This window comes from Aspergillus caelatus (assembly GCF_009193585.1).
Source record: "Aspergillus caelatus strain CBS 763.97 unplaced genomic scaffold BDV27scaffold_25, whole genome shotgun sequence".
Classification (NCBI taxonomy): Eukaryota; Fungi; Ascomycota; class Eurotiomycetes; order Eurotiales; family Aspergillaceae; genus Aspergillus; species Aspergillus caelatus.
In genome coordinates this window covers 33,205-50,142 of record NW_022475288.1, presented here as the reverse complement: position 1 = coordinate 50,142, position 16,938 = coordinate 33,205, and the positions used below count along the sequence as shown (strand labels likewise).

Below are 16,938 nucleotides of genomic sequence, written 5' to 3'. Positions count from 1 at the left end.
ATGAAATCTAAATTGACATGTACGGAGCTAAAAAGGTGGATTCAGGCATTGACAGAGCGGGGGAGAAGGCAGCCCTAATCCGGCGGGTGACGAAGTTGGCCTTTTCCCAGTGACGGCGCGGATCATCTGTCCAACTTAAACTTACTAGTCGCTTCTCCGACTCCAGCAACATCAACTGCCTTCCTCTCAGGACATCACCTCGATTTCCCTCATTCCCCCCCCACCGACGATTTCTTGTCGATTTTCAATTAATATTCACGCCCTTTAATCTTCCACCACCAATTGCAATCCCACCCAATCATTCCCTCATGGATCTGGACGCAGGTGACTCCCCGTGGGGCGGTAAGCAGGCAATCACGAACAATACAAGCGCATCATATTCGACATATCTAACCCGAAGTATAGACGTTCCTTCGCAGTCCGCCGGCAACCACGGTACGTCAAGACCAGAAAACGAAGATGCCAGTGCGTTCCTTCCAGAATCTAGATCCCTATAACAGCCCACCTCCTAACCGCATCATCCCGCAGCCCGGGAACAATCGTCACAACAAACCACTTCGACCAGTCCTCGTTCTCCCGTACGGCGCGGCCCGCGAGGTGTCCGCAAGATAAGCGCACATGCGACAAAATTGGAAGCAGTTGACGATACCCTGGATCCGCTAGGCCCGCTCGGGGACAAAGCCGACGAAACTAGTCCTGCAGCGGTCGAGCAAGCACCTGTACCGCCTCAGAAGGAAGCATTTGCTGGGCGCAATGTTCGGCCCACATCTTCTGCGTCTCAGACGTCTAGTGGTGCTGGTATGGTCGATTCTGTGAACCTTGAAGAAGACGGGGCGGGTTTTAGGAACCCTCCCCCTGTACAACCACCAAGCGACGCGGACAGCTCAAAGAGGCAATCGGAGCCTAGTATCAGTATCGAGAAGGCAGCGAAACCGAATTTTGAGATTACTGTCGGTGACCCGCACAAAGTGGGAGATCTAACGAGTAGTCATATTGTTTATCAAGTCCGAACTAAGGTAGACCGTCTGTGCTTACGAGTTTGAGCTGCTTTGATATGCTGAAACTGGATCCAGACAACTTCTAAGGCCTATCGCCAGCCCGAGTTTGCCGTCAGTCGCCGATACCGTGACTTTCTTTGGCTTTACAATTCAATGCATAACAACAACCCTGGGGTTGTTGTCCCTCCTCCTCCGGAGAAGCAGGCAGTTGGCCGTTTCGATACTAATTTCGTTGAATCCAGAAGGGCCGCACTGGAGCGCATGCTTAACAAAATTGCCGCGCATCCTATCCTTCAACATGACGGAGACCTGAAAATTTTCCTCGAGAGCGAAACTTTTAATTTAGATATCAAGAACAAGGAGAATAGGGAGCCGGATCTGGGCCAGAGCAAGGGTATGTTTAGCTCCTTCGGTATCAATGTGGGTGGAGGGTCCAAGTTTGTTGAGCATGATGATGTAAGTCCGCCTTCATTAGGTCTTGTGGAGTCGGCAGGTTAACCATCACCTTAGTGGTTCCACGATCGAAAGATTTACTTGGACGCCTTAGAGAATCAGCTGAAAGCTCTGATGAAATCCATTGACACTGTAGTTGCACAACGGAAGGGGCTAGCAGAAGCTGCCGGGGACTTTTCGGCATCCCTCCATGCGCTGGCTGCTGTTGAACTATCTCCCGCCCTCTCATCCCCTCTTGACGGACTTTCAGACCTACAGTTGCGCATAAAGGAACTGTATGAGCGCCAGGCCCAGCAGGATGTCCTCACGCTCGGAATCACCATCGACGAATATCTCCGTCTGATTGGAAGTGTTAAGACAGCCTTCTCTCAGCGGCAGAAAGCGTTCCACAGCTGGCATGCAGCCGAGTCGGAAATGCAAAAACGCAAGCATACGCAAGAGAAGCTTCTCCGGCAAGGAAAGACACAGCAGGACCGCCTAAATCAGGTCAATGCCGATGTGGCCGATGCGGAACGCAAGGTCCATCAGGCGAGGCTGTTGTTTGAGGATATGGGAAGGCTGATGCGGAATGAGCTGCAGCGATTTGAAAAGGAAAAGGTGGAGGATTTCAAGTCCGGTGTGGAAACCTTCTTAGAAAGCGCTGTCGAGGCCCAGAAGGAGGTATGTAAACGTAGTCCTAATAAAGAGGCTTCTTTGGTTACTGATACTTCTGTTTTACAGCTCATCGAGCTCTGGGAAACCTTCCTCTTGCAACTGGACGCGGGCGAAGAAGGTAACCCCTTCTATGCTCCTCCGGCTGCAGTGGATGCTCCCGCAGAGTCGGCGCCAGAGGGAATTACTGAAGCTGCCTCAAGCGCGGCGACCGAGGAAGAAGCATAAGTGCTCGCATGTTACCCCTACGACCTTTTATTGCCCTGTAACAAAAGGAAGGCCGCCGTCTCCTTTCTTCCTCATTTATCATGTTCATCAGTCAACCGACTGATGTCAGTCCTTCTTACAATGTGGTGTGGTGCACGACTTTTTCCCTGAATTTATGGCAGTCTCCTTCAATTTTGCAGTCAAAATTACTGCGTTTACAATGTATCGATACCAGTAACTCGGAATTAATTCGAAATGACTTCTCCCCCTTGATGACCTCGCCTCGCTTCTCCAATAATCCCTGGGCGATCAATAAACGGTGATCCACACACATACAAACTTCACAAGTTACTAAAACTATCGAGAGAAGGTAGAAGAGGCAGCCTGGAGGCACGAACTCTCAATGCTGGAATCCCAACCAAATGGTATGATGTACTGTACATGAAAGCTTCAAAAGATGTAGACCATAAACGATGAGTAAATTATACAGAAACACCCCATAGTCCCGACGTAACTCAGTTCTTCTTCTTCCCTGATGGCTGCTCTTCCTCCTGACCAAACGAACTGATCAAGTCCAGCAGGTTGTCGTCTTCTTCCTCTTCAGCAGCGGCTCTTGCCGCAGCCTCAGCCTCTTTATCCGTCTGCTCAGCCGTCTTGTTTGTTTCAGCCTCCGTAGGGGTATTCGCATCCCAGCTCCGTCCAAATTTGGCTCTGAATGCTGCTAGTCGACCGGCCTCGTCTTCCTCGACATTCATCAACTTGCTTGATGACGGGTTCCACAGGAGGGAATTGCGCGTGTCACGGGTAGAGCGGTAGACGGGGGCGGGAGACGTCGTACGGTGAGTGAAGGTGCTGCCATCCGACAGGGTGATGAGCTGAGTGAAGGTGTAGGGACGCTTAGGGCGTCGAAGGAGAGTCGCATGGCGGCATTGCGAACAGATGAAAGTGGTGGTCTGAACTCGGGCAGCGGTGACCGCGCTGCGGCGGAGCGGGATGCTGAGTGTCATTGCCAGGTGGAAGAAACAGATGAATTGAATCGAAACGGACCGGGAGGATAGGAAATCAGGTCGAGCTCGAATCAATCTGGAATGGCTGTTCGGCGGGATCAGTTTATCGGAGGTTCTCAAGAAATTTGGCGGATTGGATGTCGTTACGTAAGCATCGACGGGATGCCTTTTTCTTTTTCGGGGAAATCCTGAGCATTTGTCTCTCTCCAGTTGTCTCGTCGCGCATTTCGCAAGAATGCTCGTCAATTGAAACGTTTTTGGAGCAATATTCTCTGGAGGTTCATGATGACTCTAGAGGAATTTCATGGTTTTGTCGCCGGTTTATCTCCTGTTTTGTTACCTGTTGTGCCTTGAGCCCTTGAGCTTATCCGCTCTTCACCCGGCGGAATGAAGCTTCCATACTCACGGCCTGCGGTTTCTGTCAACCGGATTGTGGGCCGGTTTAAAGGTTGGGCTTGAGTGTCCTCGTCATTCGATGACTGCTTGCTAATTGTTCTTTACGGCCCAGGATTCCAATGTGGCTCTACTACTTATCTGCCTCTCCGAACACAACAATGGCACTCTGGCAGAACAATCAGCAGCGCTGAAGCGACGTCGCCAAGTCCACGGCCTCAACCCAGCAGAGAAAATGACATCCCTGATACCGGGAATCCCACACTTTCCCTATCAGACCAAGTCCGCCTGCTCATGAGACGAGTGCCCTACCCCGTTGCCATCATCACAGCCACAGACCCCCATGAACCTCTCGACAAAGCCTTCCGCGGAATGACCGTCTCATCATTCAATACCGTGACACTAAACCCGGAGCCGGCTATCTCTTTTAACGTGCGACGACCATCCGAGACACTAAGCGCGCTTCAGTCGTCCAAACGATTCCTTGTTCATCTATTAGCCCCCGGTCAAACGACAGCGATCCTTGCTCGGGATTTCTCCAAAGGCAACCATAACCTGTCTATCGCAAGTGGAAAAGGCGAGTTCGAATTCGTACCGCATACCTCTACGTCCGGTGGGGAAGCTCCCACCAGACCACTCCCCCTGCTCCGGAGAAAGAAGGCCGCGGATGCACCGGAGGGGGATTCCCTCTCAGATATTCCTTTTGTGTTTGAATGCCAACTTCATCCGAAGGCGATTGAAGTTAATGACCACACTATTGTGGTTGGGACCGTTGTAAAAGTTGTTTCGGAGCATTTGACGAGTCCAGAGGCGATTGCTAACGCGCACTCCGTCACCGATCTATGTCTAACGTATGCCAATACCCGGTTTTGGGAAATGGGTCACGAGATTTAGACTTGCACTCGGGATTAGCTATGTCTGAGTCTTAGAGCGATACGCTTTCTGCCTGAACGAGACCAAACATATACATATATATTTGATTTCAAGATGGACTCAGATTCCATGCTCCGAACGTTTGGGGGTTTATATGCTATGACCTGAGAGAATGATGTTTGTTTGACTAACTGTATATATATATATATATATTATTTTCCTTCTATATCAATCCTGTATATTATTCTGATACAACTGAGACCATCACCAATCTCCTTGGGTTTAATGTACCTAAAAGCTAAGGTCATTGGCACATTAAAGTGATATTCTATACACACCCATCAGAAGAAGGTCAGCATAATCCATGGGGTTGACGTCATATCCATAATAGCTCAAATATACTCCATACTCCAAATACAATATAGCAAACCCTACTCCAAAGTATACTTTGGAACCATTCCGACGCGTGCCTCCTCCCCCCTATTTTATTCGATCGATACCGCCATTTCGGTAGCTGAACTAGCCTTGGGCCCTTCCGATATATTCGACAAATCAACCGAGTCCACGGGCACCCACCAGGGACGATCTGCGTCTAGCATTCCCACTAATCGGTAGCGAACCATACTGATGGGGCTCATGGAGCACACCCATCTAGGAAGAGCTGGTACGAAAAAGATAGTGTTGCGGATGACGACGCCTTTGCCCATGACTGCTGGATGTTAACAGTGACATAAATATATAATATATGGCAAAATGGATCGCATAAAGAAAGGAAGTTGTGGTGAGGGTACGCGAAAGAATGGGCGGTCGGTCTATGGAGACTTCGTTTCAGCTGGAGATGTAGATCTGATCGCTTGGGCAGATTAGCTGGTGGCTGCAGCTGAAAAGGCCCGGGGCTGAAGTTACAAGCGCTGAGCTATGTGAGTGATATATCTACTATACCTGTATTAGCTTCCTACTCCTTTTGTTTCTTCTTTCTTTCTTTCCCTCTTTTTTTTTCTCTCTTCTATGAGACAGACAATCGCCTTTCTTGTGCCTTTGCGGTGGCAGACATATTCAGACAGTATACGTGCAATTCCAGTTTACGCAATGACAGTAGCAAATGAAAAGCCGAGCTATCATGTGCGCTTTCTTTTTTCCCACGGAGTTATAGCGTTTTGCTCACTGTAGATAGGATGCGATGGAGAAGCTGAATTCCACACAGTCGGGCTATAAAGCCTTGCAGGAACGGAAAGGAATGAGACGGATGACAGGTGCCTCACCTTTAGAGCAGATGCGGCAGTGGGTAAGGCGCGTGGGATACGATGTAAGTACCTCAACTGGTTCCTGTTAGCAAAAGACTTATTCCACTGCCGCACCAGACCAGTGATTTCGACCGCTTGAACATAGTTCATGTCGCCGGCACCAAAGGCAAAGGTAGCACATGTGCCTTTGTAAATTCCATCCTCCAGTCTTACAATAGATCGATCGGGGTACCACGTAAAGTTGGGCTTTATACCTCGCCTCATCTTGTAACGGTTCGTGAGCGTATCCAAATCAACTCGGAGCCAATCTCAGAGGAGAAGTTCACGAAGTATTTCTTCGAGGTTTGGGATGCTTTAGAATCCTCGGCCCTCCGAGAGGGCCTTGATCCTGCGCTCAAACCAAGGTATTTCCGGTTTCTGACCCTAATGTCATTTCATGTCTTCATGAGGGAAGGAGTCGATGTTGCGATTTATGAGGTTGGTGTTGGAGGTGAAGATGATTCAACGAATGTCATCGTGCAGCCCGCTGTTACTGGAATCACTACTCTCGGAATAGACCATGTGAATAGTCTCGGCAATACCATTGACAAGATAGCGTGGCATAAAGCTGGGATATTCAAGAATAAGTGTCCTGCTTTCACGGTTGAGCAGGTCCCCGACGCCATGGAAGTTCTCAAAGAAAGAGCGGGCGAGAAAGGAGCTCGGCTTGCCACAGTTACGATTGCTCCAGCGCTTCGAGATGTGGACATCAAACCAGCTGAAGATTTCCAGAGAAAGAACGCTTCTTTGGCCATCGCGCTCGCTTACACTGCCCTAGAAAAGCTTGGAGTCTCCTTCAATAAGGAACAGGGAAGTATCCCTAAGCCATTCGTTGAAGGCCTCGAAACAGTTACATGGAGAGGAAGATGCGAAACAATCACAAGTGGCCAACTGTATTGGCATCTCGATGGAGCCCACACAGAAGACAGTCTGAAAGTAGCCTGTTCCTGGTTTGGGCGTGTTTCGAAAGAGAAGTCAGCCGTCTCTGTCTCACTTGGAGAGTATATTCTAATCGTGCTTATCTTCCAGGAACTTGCCTCGCGTGCTCATTTTCAACCAACAGTCAGCAAGGGATGCTATTTCGCTTCTCAAATGCGTTCATCGTACTGTATATGATGACTTCAGGACAGATTTCCAATACGCCTTGTTCTGCACAAATATCACTCACAAAGGCCACTCATATAAAGTTGGTTAGTAGCTAATGATTCGCCATATGATGTGTAGCTCAAGACTGACAAAGGATTCCATTGAAAGATCTCGATGACAGGAACACTGATCCAGAGGTACTTCGAAACCTCACATTACAAAAAGAACTGGCAGATACCTGGCATAGCTTGGACCCAAGTACAAAAGTAGTAGCACTTTATTCAATTGAAGAGGCCGTTGAATATGTGAGGAACATTAGCGGTCACATTGGTGAGACGCGGGCTCTGGTCACTGGAAGCTTCCGTCTCGTTGGCGGCGCTCTGTCGATTCTGGAGGAAGAGGATATTGCGCATGGAAAAGCCACAGCTAATTAGCAAGATGGTGAGCTGAACTGTATATATAGAGGTTTGAAGCAGGAAAAGGTCGCACTAGAAGGGAGTCACGTCATCTAAAGTGTTGGCCCGCTGATCAAAACCTTGCGGGTGGTGCCGAACGGCAGTTTATTATAGAGGCGACTAGACGTCTGATCTTTCGCGGGTTTGCACACAATAATTGCGTGTAGAATCCGGCTTGCGATAGCTTAGCGGCATCAGTGATTGTTGTATACCGCAGAAGGGCATGTAGAGCCTTTCCTTCCATAGAATAATAGAACAGTCTCTGAACCTGATGCAAAGCCGCTGTAACAAGCAATCATGATTACATACTGCCTGCTTAGGGCAGAAAGTTCGGTCACAATTGCGCCGAACTACTGTAATGACCTACGCAACACAACATACGCACGTAATATAGGAGCAGAAGGCTACACTGGATACACGATTTTATTGATCACAGGCGAAGTAAAACCAGGATGAAGCCACAGGGCTAGATACATATAGTATGGCCTGGGAAAACCAAGACGACTTCAGCGCCATGTCGGACGATCAACACAAGCAGAAAGGGGACCACAAGGAACTTGGCGTAACGAGCAGCATATCGACTACACTGGGGATGCTTAACAGCCTAATTGCCTTTTCCAGTTGCAGAGCTGGGACTACCACTGCCGCTACCACTTCCACCACTTCCGCTTCCACTTGCACGGCTACCTGCCCTCGGGAATGGACTAGAGATCGGTCTCAAACCCAAGTTGGGAGCATTGCTTTCGGAACCGGAACTCCTTCTCTTATCGATAACTTTCTCAGACAGATCAAACTGGAAGGGAGGGCGACGGCTCGAATCAAAGAAATCAGAACCATATAGACTGCTGTGGCCCGATCGGTTGGAGAAAGACCTGTCACGGTGAATAAAGTCCGATTCGAAGGGGGAAGCGGTGTTGATGAGAGGCGAGGCCGGGAAGTGCTGCAAGTACGACGGCGCCTGCGTTGGACTAGTCGGGTGGGATGACGTGGGACCAATGGGGGACGAAGCATGCTGCAGAGGGCTGGACTTCAAAGGCGGGAAGCTAAGCCCAAGCAATGATCGGTTGCTGGACGCACTCGTCGTCAAAGCGCCTAGGGACAGGGTGGGAGCCTCGCTGAGGGGGTTGGTACCAGGTAAATTGCCTTCGGGAGTGAGCGGGGCCGAGTCCAAGAGGATCTGTTGTTGTTGTTGCTGCTGCTGCTGGAGAGCTTGCTCGATAGCCACACACTGTTGCCAAAGTTGGTTGGTGCGCAGCTGATACTCCTGCACCGACTGGCTAATGCTCGCAAACTGTTCATTGAAATTCGCTTCGAGTTTGGCCTGGTCTTGCTCTCTAGCAAACTGTTCCGCAGCGCGACGCTCTCTCTCGTTGAGTCCCTGTGCGTTAGCAGAGACGATACGCTCATACTGCTCATTGACCCTAGTACGGCGACCCTGAAGACGTTCCCGTCTCTGAACAGTAGAGGTCAAATCAGACTCCAGCTGTGACACTTCACGAGCAGCAGCCGATCGAGCAGTAGCCACATCTTCCTTGGCTGAATTAAAGAGCTCAAGTTCATGTTCGTATTTTGCTTTTTCTGCCGACCATTCTTCAAGTTCCTCCTCTGGGATGTTCTCCAAATTATCCAACTGAACCTCCAAAACAGCGGTAGCTTCTTCCGTTTGCTTGATGTTCCGTTCCAATTGCAAAGAGCGCTGCTTCTGCCGATTTTCATCCGTGCCACTATGGAGACGATGGTTATAATTGTCCAACTCTTTCCTGATCTTCGAAACGACAAGTTTATGGTCGTTCTTGGCCTTTCTCAACCGTGTGCGCTTCTCATTGAGTTTCAGTTCAGCGTTGACGATGGAATTTTTCAGTGTGGTCGTTGGGGACGATGGTCGATAGGATGGCTGCGGCGGAGTAGAGACCGAGGAAACTACTGAGACAAGTGTTAGACTACTGATGTTTCCCCGGCTGACGGAGGCTGTCTCACCTTGTTCTGCGTCATTTGCGATCGGTGTCTTCACACTCATGACGCAGATCTCTTCCTCCGTGTCACTTCGCAGAAAAGAGCAAGTGTAGGCACAATTGGGTGCGAGGCCAGATATCTCACCACGCCAATGTACTACACTTGAACCTTTGGCTGCATCCTGAACTTTGCAAATCGTGACTGTCGCCCAAAGTGCGCCGTTGACGCAAACATAGAAAGGTTCCGTGTCTTCGCCCAACCGTCCAGATTCGCAAGAACCGGAAACCCCAGCATCATCTGAGACGAGATCGCCCGCCGCAAACTTTATAGAGGAGCTATCAACATCGGTAATCCAAACAAGGCCATCATCCAAAGAAACACCCTGAAGATCCTCCTCGGTCATAGTGAGGCCCCGCGCAGTTTTCGATAAGGCCCTAGAATGTTCGTATTCCCGCATAACCGTCACTTTCGTGCTTGCAAGCGCAGCCCAAAACGGTTGGCGATTTCGAACCTGGTTTGCCTGTCTCCTGCGTTTCTTCGCCGAAATCAATCGATCCCTACCATCCTTGTGCGTTGCTGGCGTAATAAGCTGTCCGTCGGCACCGATATAAGAAGATACACTGGTCCCAGACTCGAACGCAGAATCGATTTGGGTCTGCGAGCCAGCAGACGCCTCGGTATCAACACGTTTTCCAGTTCGAGGAGGAGCCGGTGCCCTATTTTTAGCCATCGAACGCCTAGCCATTGCGGTTCCTGCTTGCGCTAGGATGTGAACCGCAAGTAAACTCCGGATCCAGCTCGGAGAAGATTGCGGTTCAGCGCGCCGGAACTCGGAAGGCATAAGATGAGAGTATTGCGACAGCAAATCGGGACTGATAACTTTCGCGGAGAGAAGATGACCTATAACAAAATCCTGTATACCTTTACTTCGAATAAGATGCAAAACAAGCACAATACCAACACAGAGGGTATTTACCCCCCCATTTTTCCCCGACCCTCCTCCGCCTAGGGTTATGGCGACCTGAACATGGGCTAAGTCGAGGGCGAAATTTTGCGCCCACGTCCACATGAAAAGACCCCAGAAGAGTAGGAAGAATCCATCCATTGCAATCATCGTACCGAGAGATGGTGTTCCGGCCGGACCTTGAAAAATATCGAAATTGGAAGTCAAAGAGCCGGCAGACGCACCGCCCGGAGGCATGAAGGTCAGGGAAGCGAACAAGAACTGCACCAGCGTAAGGACCATTGGTGGCAACTGAAGGAGGAAAATCAGAATGGCGATAGTGTCGTACATCGGACAGGATTTGAGGATAGTCGATGCCAGTTGGAGGGGGTTAATCGAGGTGTTCGAGCCTGACCTCTTGGAACTCTCCGTACGACGCGACGCCTGGCCGGTAAGGCCACCATTCTGCGGAACCGCCCCATTCGCCTGTCCGTAAGACATGTCCGGGTTGCCCTTGGCGTATCCATTCAGATAACCACGTCCGTTGCCATCCGCCTTCGAGCACTCCGTCGTACCGTTGGCCTTTGTTGCCGTCGCTACCGTGGAAGTAATTGCCGTATCGCTATTGGAGCGAGACGAGGGCCAGTCGACTTGAGAGGAGGGTCCCGAACTTGGTGCGGAGCTACCGTTGGCATTCCCATTCAGTTGTCCATTCGATTTTTGCTTGTTCACTTTCTTGCCGGAGCCGGCGGCGCCATTCTCATGCCGATTGCTATGACTCTTCCTAGCCGTAGCCGATGAACGTGGCATGGAAAAGGGAGCCTAACACCCAGGTCCGAGTCAGCTTGGCAGATGGTAGCCAAGGACTTGGACCAGGCGGGGAGTAAAGACGAGACAGTATCAGATACACGGGTAAAGAAAGGGAGGAAGAGAGAGAGGGGAGGCGACGCAGTAAGTGTGCAGGGAAAGGAATGACGGGAGGGGTCTAAAAGCGGTAGGAGAGGAATGGTTGCGGTAAGAAAGGAAAGGAGAGGGAAAGAAAAAAGAGGAGTTGGGATTGAATATGGAGAAGAGAGGGTAAGAAGGCGTGGCGGGGGGAGTAAAAAGAGAAGGAAAAATGAATGAGGTTTGGTAGACTTTTGGGTCTGGATAGACGAGGCGGGAAAAAGGCGAAACGAAAGGTTGGAACTGATCGTCAGGAAAGAGAATAAGGCAGTAAGGCGACCATAACACCTATCGATGCCTCAGGAATCTTCCTTTCCGTCTTCAAAACACAACCTAATGGCCCCAGTATGTAAGGTATGTATCCACTGCTTGTATGTATCGAAATCAGAGAGGGTCTTACCATACATTACAGTGCCAGCTATCGAATCTGGTTGGTCGCTGTGGTTTATTTTTGGTCTACCCTATATTTCAGTTGTTTATGGAACCTCTCAATCAACCATGGAAATCAAACAGCCACGCGGATATCTTCTATCTAATTGCTCTTACTGTACCTATCTATATACGAAGCAAAAGTCCGCGAGGAACGTGGTATCGTCGTCTACCACACTGTAAACCCCGGTGGACAACTGTACTTTTACTTCAATCACAAGTACTAACCCCATCATCGGTCTCTAGAGATCCTAGTGATAATACCCATGTGGGCTCTTTCATATCAGCGAACGCTCACTTCATATCCAGTACATTGATGTAACTAAAAGTCATACCCGGGACAGAATATTGCCAATGTCAGCGGCCCTGTAGATCAACCCCGGTCTGCTGCATCAGCTTATGCTGATTCATGGCAACAAAGCTCGGTCCGTGAGTTAAATCAAAGCCGTGGATGACAATTTTGAAAATCACCGCATTGATTTCAAGCACCGAACCGCATCCGAGGTTCTCACGCACCGATAACACGACGCTTTGTTGTTAACAAGCGACTATTCTTCAATATCAATGGAGAAGATCCGAGGGACGTTCTGATCTCAAAACTCATTTTAAACTGTAATTGTGGGTGGCCTCGTAAGCCTGATGCTACGTGTACAGGCTACGGCCATATTGACGCCAATGATATAGGTCGAAAGTGCACCTTGATCTTCCGATTGCTTTGTTTAACCCCTCACCTCTCGTACATATCCATTATCCATCACATATTTTATCCACCCGGGTTAGGGTTGTAGCATAATTAGCTAGGATGATCTGACGATCTCCTTTATGTGTGGCCTCCTGCGGGGTTGAATCACCGTATAATCTGTTGATGACGGTGGACAGCCTAAAGCTAGATAATAAGAGCCTACTCCATACAACGGCGTAAGGAAATCATGCGTGCGGCTTTGCCGATCAACCAGCCGTCAAGATCTTTTCCTCCTAACAGCTGTCCTTTTTTCTTTTCTTTTCTTTTCTTTTCTTTTCTTTTCTTTTTTTTTTTTCCGGCGCTGTACAGTAGTGATTTTGTTTCGTGGGTAGCAATTGTACTGTGCTTCACATGCGGAATGCTCGGCTAACTTACGGTCTCGGCAGGCAAGACGGATGGATCACTCTTGGCCGGTGGTATGTTGTGCAAGGACCGAATCCTAGGGTATAAAGATATACAGTATGAAGAAGAGATATAAAAGAACTCTTGGGTATCTTTCGTCCTACCCAAATATGTCCAAAAATATGCTGTTTTGCGGATATGCATTAATCTGTACAAAGACGACAATCCGACATCTGTTATCCTGTATCACAAGGTTTTTAACATAGTTCCCCAGGTCTAATACAGAATAAACTTTATTGAATGGCTAGTGTATTGCAGGCGATCATTCCCGATATCTCCATTGGTATTTAACGGCTCTCTCTATCTCTTTCAGTACCACCATATCATCGGGCCAAGAGAGCCTCCCGTCAGAGGAGTGAACACAGCGGGGATGGCTGTTGAGATCGTCATCTAGTATACTTAAATCTCTCGACCAATATTTAACTTTGAACGCCAATCAATCTCGTTTTGTGCTGCAGACTACTTTACGCCCTAATTCAATACCTATTGCTTTTACCTCTAGCCCAAAATGTGAAGTAGCATCCTTCGGTAACATCATACACCCACCATACAATCGATACCATCGGCAGTCCGTTCGGATTTGGCAAAGCTCCACCATCTATAGTGTCATAGCTCTTGGTGTCCTCTGTAAGGGTGAACGAGATATGATAACGCTCTGTTCATGTTTTCGCAAATTTTTTCCCCCGAGTCGTGTGTGGCCTTGCCCCAATCTTCTTCTTTGCTTCATAGGGAGAGTCATGCATGCAGTATGTCAGGTGAAGCATCTTAGGGCAGTCTTGGTATCTTTATTATTCGTTGGATTAGGGTGGAATTTTGAGGATGATCGACGTTCTATACCCGGAAGGGGATGCTCGTTCTCGTTTCCACCAATAGTTGGCGCGATGGGGGGCCATTACGCCCCGCAAAGACTACGACCGTCAGATGATACTTACTGATACCGCTCTGATTTGTACATACAGTCCGTACTTACTCATTGTCATTGGCCCGCCTTTGGTGGCTTTATTGCTGTGTTGGATATCTGAGAATGAAGAGATATCCTATCTACGAGAATATCTTTTTTCAAGGAGACATCCGGCTGAGTTCTTCATGATAGGTAAATCTACTTATCGGCCCAAGGTTAAGTATTTAAACTTGCCGTTTGGAAAGGCATGCTCGGCAAAGACAAGCTGCATACCAGGGCTACGTAGGTTCAGCGACGATTTCTGCAACCTCAGGAATACACTCTAGCCCCAGCATTCTTCCCCTATGTTCTTTATCAGTTAATTTCATCTCTCCATGATTCACTATTGTATATATTGTATACAATTCTGCAGTCATCCCCCAATTCGGGACACGAACCATAGTATCATCTCGACAACCACTAGTATCTGACGGCCTGTAAAGGGCGCTAGTCTCTCGAGTACAAAAGAAGCAAGTCAGCTACTATCTGTTTGATATCATATCCATTGTTAGGCTTATAGGGGCCAATTTTCCATTTCTGGCCCCAAGACGGACATTGGTATTGGTCGGAACGGTATGTATTATGGTCTGCAAATAGATCGATTTGTAGGGGCCATACTAAGTGTCGAGGTTTTTAGTGGTTTACTAGCCCTGTACTCAAGGAGGAACCTGGGTAGTAGAAATATGACGTGAGAAAAAATGACCCGCAAGACGAGGAATATGCTGAATATCAACAATCGTGGGGTTGTAAGAAACCGATATCATGGTATCCTTACTGGAGGGAGGTATATGCATCCTAAATAGTCAATATTACTATAGTTGTGGAATTTATGTATCAAGTAATATACTAAGCGTTCAATATAGAAGCAATTTAGTTATGTAGCAATGGGGGCTATTGTAGCCACAGGTATATTTATACCATGGTAGGCTGACCCCGATCTAGTTTCTGACAGCATAACTAGCAAGATAGTTACACACGTAATACAATAAAAAAAAGACAAGCATCGAATTCATAACTCTAAGAACATGTTAAAAATAAAATTGCCACAAGCCATCCAGCCACATCAATACAATAATCAAGAGCACAGAAAACACTACCGCATTCCATACCTGTTTAAATAAACGCCAAGAGCCGTACATTTGTTTTGACCGGTGGCAGACTTATTGTTTTGACTTTTCATCTAGCGACTAGCTTTAGGCTGTCGATCATTTCATAATTTGAGGACCAGGAAACCCTGGCTCAGAATCACGTTTCCAGCATGCACCCCCTCTCAAGATGCTCCAACGCATCCACTGCGAAAGTTTGACCCATTGTTCCCAATCGAGTACCACTATCATACGATGCAAAAATTCTGCTTTCAGGCATCACAGCCGGCCATTGGCACATGTGTTTCTATATGCTAATAGATAAAATTCCTCCCAATGTGACCAATCAATGGGCGTCCCTGAGAGGAAATGGGACTTTATTCGGCTTGAGCCCGAGCCAAGGGCCGGGGCTGGGCCGAACGCTAGTATTATAGTGTTTTTGATGTTAGAGGCGAGAGTACGTAAAGGGGACTAGTAAGTGAATGGTCGATGGTTTTGGGGGAGCTTTTTGTACAGAGATTTTTCTCCCTTCTCACTTGCACGAGATTGGTCATATAAGGGAGGCCACAGGGGCCTTAGTAGAATACCGAGGCCTTAGTACTGACTGGGCCACTTGGTGAGCAAGCTTTTTCTTGGCTCGGAAAGAACACCGCCACCTGAAGAAGATAGATTACGGATCTTGTATCGTGGTAATCGTTTCCGATGCATACCTGTGGTTCCCCTGTACGTACGATACGATACAAAGTGACAATACCTAATATATACGCAGGGTCCATGTGGACGGCGGTTGCGTACATATATCTGCTGAAGTATAAGCAAGGTACTGTATGGGCGGTCAATTTAAACATGTGTCCTCTCCACTCCACATCAAGTCAGGGGAAGATCTATTTCTTTGCGGACCCTGTATCTTCGACGGCGTCCTCGCGATCCCAACTCTCCATTTCCAAAGTTCGCACCCTTGCTTCGATATCGAGGATCTGCTGCTGCCAGAATTTCTTTGCCTTCTCTTGAAGCTCCCAGGTGGATCTGAATTGCTCCAGCATGAATGGTGGCATCTCGGCCTTCTTTCCCCGCTTATAATCGTATATTACCAGGTCTTCATGGACACGGGCAGCTGGTCGTTGCTTCGCTTCTGATATGATTACGGCCTGCAGTTGAAATGCGTCTTTGTGCGAATGAGGAGAAGATGGGTCATGTGCGACTTTATGGTAGACAGTGACCTCGTCGGGGTATTTCATGGGCTACAGGGGAGACCCTATCTATTAGCAAACATGATGTCGTACTTGGGGTTGAGGAGGGTCGCACGAATTTGTAATCGATCTTGATGCTCCTCAGAATGATCCCAATCCCGGTATTTCCGACAATATTCATCCACTCTTTCTTATGAGCAGGATCTATATGTGTGGCAAAGTTGCGAGTCATGTATACCCGTCCAGTTTCGGCGTATCGGACGTAGGTGACATTATTAACATGGCCTGAGTAGAATGATTAGGAGCTGGGAATTGCGATGAAGAGGACACTATTGAGGCTCCGAGAGTAGAATGCTTATACATACCCTTGATAAGCAGTCAGCTAAATGTGCCGAATAGTCGCCTAGTTTCAGATATGGACGCTATCAACTTACCATGGTATCCTGTGATCCACACAAAAGTTCTGCATTAGCACCGCTACATTATGCCAGGTAGAAGATAAATTTGCCCTACCATCTCTCCCCAAGCAACGCTCTGCCGGAACAGGCCCCTTCTTGTCGCATCTGTTAAGTAACCTTCGCTTCCAGCGATCAATTCACGCCAATCTCTCGCAATTTGTTGCAGTATCTCTCCGGCTTCTTGGACGTGTATCGGCTTTAGACCAAACATCATGCATCTGCCCAATCTCCTCTTCGTCATGGTAAGCCATCGGGGATCGATCCTGTGGGGTTGGGGGGTGGCAGTTTTGGATGATTCGGCATTTCGTGCTGCGGGGGCTGATGTTGATAAGGCACGAGTGCAGAGGCGCGAGTATTCTGAAGTAAGTACAGTAAAGCCCTGCCTCCTGAATGCACGAATTGGGGTCATTGTTGAGCAATTGAGCGTCGATATGTAGTGGTTGGA

The 16,938-nt window shown here is 48.5% G+C and overlaps 7 protein-coding genes across 7 annotated transcripts; 4 read left to right on the top strand and 3 right to left on the bottom strand.

Moving 5' to 3' along the window:
* Positions 1-67: 67 nt before the first annotated feature.
* Positions 68-2,577, top strand: BDV27DRAFT_51282 (sorting nexin 1). Its single transcript, XM_032076814.1, has 6 exons — positions 68-342; positions 406-465; positions 529-1,016; positions 1,074-1,454; positions 1,509-2,111; positions 2,172-2,577. The coding sequence occupies exons 1-6, from the start codon at positions 309-311 to the stop codon at positions 2,328-2,330; spliced, it is 1,725 nt and encodes a 574-aa protein (XP_031931274.1). The 5' UTR covers positions 68-308; the 3' UTR covers positions 2,331-2,577.
* Positions 2,578-2,824: 247 nt separating this feature from the next.
* BDV27DRAFT_154204 (mitochondrial 54S ribosomal protein bL31m) lies at positions 2,825-3,316 on the bottom strand (the record flags this gene model as incomplete). Its single annotated transcript, XM_032071922.1, has 1 exon — positions 2,825-3,316. The coding sequence occupies one exon, from the start codon at positions 3,314-3,316 to the stop codon at positions 2,825-2,827; it is 492 nt and encodes a 163-aa protein (XP_031931273.1).
* A 90-nt stretch (positions 3,317-3,406) lies between these two features.
* BDV27DRAFT_122668 (flavin reductase family protein) lies at positions 3,407-4,831 on the top strand. Its single transcript, XM_032065683.1, has 2 exons — positions 3,407-3,764; positions 3,825-4,831. The coding sequence occupies exons 1-2, from the start codon at positions 3,704-3,706 to the stop codon at positions 4,601-4,603; spliced, it is 840 nt and encodes a 279-aa protein (XP_031931272.1). The 5' UTR covers positions 3,407-3,703; the 3' UTR covers positions 4,604-4,831.
* A 452-nt stretch (positions 4,832-5,283) lies between these two features.
* BDV27DRAFT_122665 (uncharacterized protein) lies at positions 5,284-5,927 on the top strand. The gene has a single exon (XM_032065682.1). The coding sequence runs from the start codon at positions 5,591-5,593 to the stop codon at positions 5,750-5,752; it is 162 nt and encodes a 53-aa protein (XP_031931271.1). The 5' UTR covers positions 5,284-5,590; the 3' UTR covers positions 5,753-5,927.
* BDV27DRAFT_142150 (Mur ligase) lies at positions 5,763-7,385 on the top strand (the record flags this gene model as incomplete). The annotated part of the gene is made up of 4 exons (XM_032069914.1): positions 5,763-5,888; positions 5,944-6,839; positions 6,895-7,055; positions 7,120-7,385. 4 exons carry the CDS (start codon positions 5,763-5,765, stop codon positions 7,383-7,385), a joined length of 1,449 nt encoding a protein of 482 aa, XP_031931270.1.
* A 419-nt stretch (positions 7,386-7,804) lies between these two features.
* On the bottom strand, positions 7,805-11,481 carry BDV27DRAFT_122662 (putative ubiquitination network signaling protein). Its single transcript, XM_032065681.1, has 2 exons — positions 9,384-11,481; positions 7,805-9,329 (listed from the first exon to the last, which is right to left on the bottom strand). Exons 1-2 carry the CDS (start codon positions 11,110-11,112, stop codon positions 8,011-8,013), a joined length of 3,048 nt encoding a protein of 1,015 aa, XP_031931269.1. The 5' UTR covers positions 11,113-11,481; the 3' UTR covers positions 7,805-8,010.
* Positions 11,482-15,540: 4,059 nt separating this feature from the next.
* On the bottom strand, positions 15,541-16,918 carry BDV27DRAFT_122661 (thioesterase family protein). Its single transcript, XM_032065680.1, has 4 exons — positions 16,549-16,918; positions 16,470-16,478; positions 16,151-16,321; positions 15,541-16,086 (listed from the first exon to the last, which is right to left on the bottom strand). Exons 1-4 carry the CDS (start codon positions 16,900-16,902, stop codon positions 15,730-15,732), a joined length of 891 nt encoding a protein of 296 aa, XP_031931268.1. The 5' UTR covers positions 16,903-16,918; the 3' UTR covers positions 15,541-15,729.
* Positions 16,919-16,938: the final 20 nt, after the last annotated feature.

What these genes read in the sequence shown, in the direction of transcription:
- BDV27DRAFT_122665 (XM_032065682.1), top strand. Translation starts at nt 5,591, where the DNA reads ATGAGACAGACAATCGCCTTTCTTGTGCCTTTGCGGTGGCAGACATAT.
- BDV27DRAFT_122662 (XM_032065681.1), bottom strand. Translation starts at nt 11,112, where the DNA reads ATGCCACGTTCATCGGCTACGGCTAGGAAGAGTCATAGCAATCGGCAT. An exon ending in CGCAAATGACGCAGAACAAG is followed by an intron (nt 9,330 to 9,383) that starts GTGAGACAGCCT and finishes CACTTGTCTCAG; the next exon opens with TAGTTTCCTCGGTCTCTACT.
- BDV27DRAFT_122661 (XM_032065680.1), bottom strand. Translation starts at nt 16,902, where the DNA reads ATGACCCCAATTCGTGCATTCAGGAGGCAGGGCTTTACTGTACTTACT. An exon ending in TCAAGATCGATTACAAATTC is followed by an intron (nt 16,087 to 16,150) that starts GTGCGACCCTCC and finishes TCTCCCCTGTAG; the next exon opens with CCCATGAAATACCCCGACGA.
- BDV27DRAFT_51282 (XM_032076814.1), top strand. Translation starts at nt 309, where the DNA reads ATGGATCTGGACGCAGGTGACTCCCCGTGGGGCG. An exon ending in AGGTGACTCCCCGTGGGGCG is followed by an intron (nt 343 to 405) that starts GTAAGCAGGCAA and finishes CCCGAAGTATAG; the next exon opens with ACGTTCCTTCGCAGTCCGCC. An exon ending in ACCAGAAAACGAAGATGCCA is followed by an intron (nt 466 to 528) that starts GTGCGTTCCTTC and finishes ATCATCCCGCAG; the next exon opens with CCCGGGAACAATCGTCACAA.
- BDV27DRAFT_122668 (XM_032065683.1), top strand. Translation starts at nt 3,704, where the DNA reads ATGAAGCTTCCATACTCACGGCCTGCGGTTTCTGTCAACCGGATTGTG. An exon ending in GATTGTGGGCCGGTTTAAAG is followed by an intron (nt 3,765 to 3,824) that starts GTTGGGCTTGAG and finishes TTTACGGCCCAG; the next exon opens with GATTCCAATGTGGCTCTACT.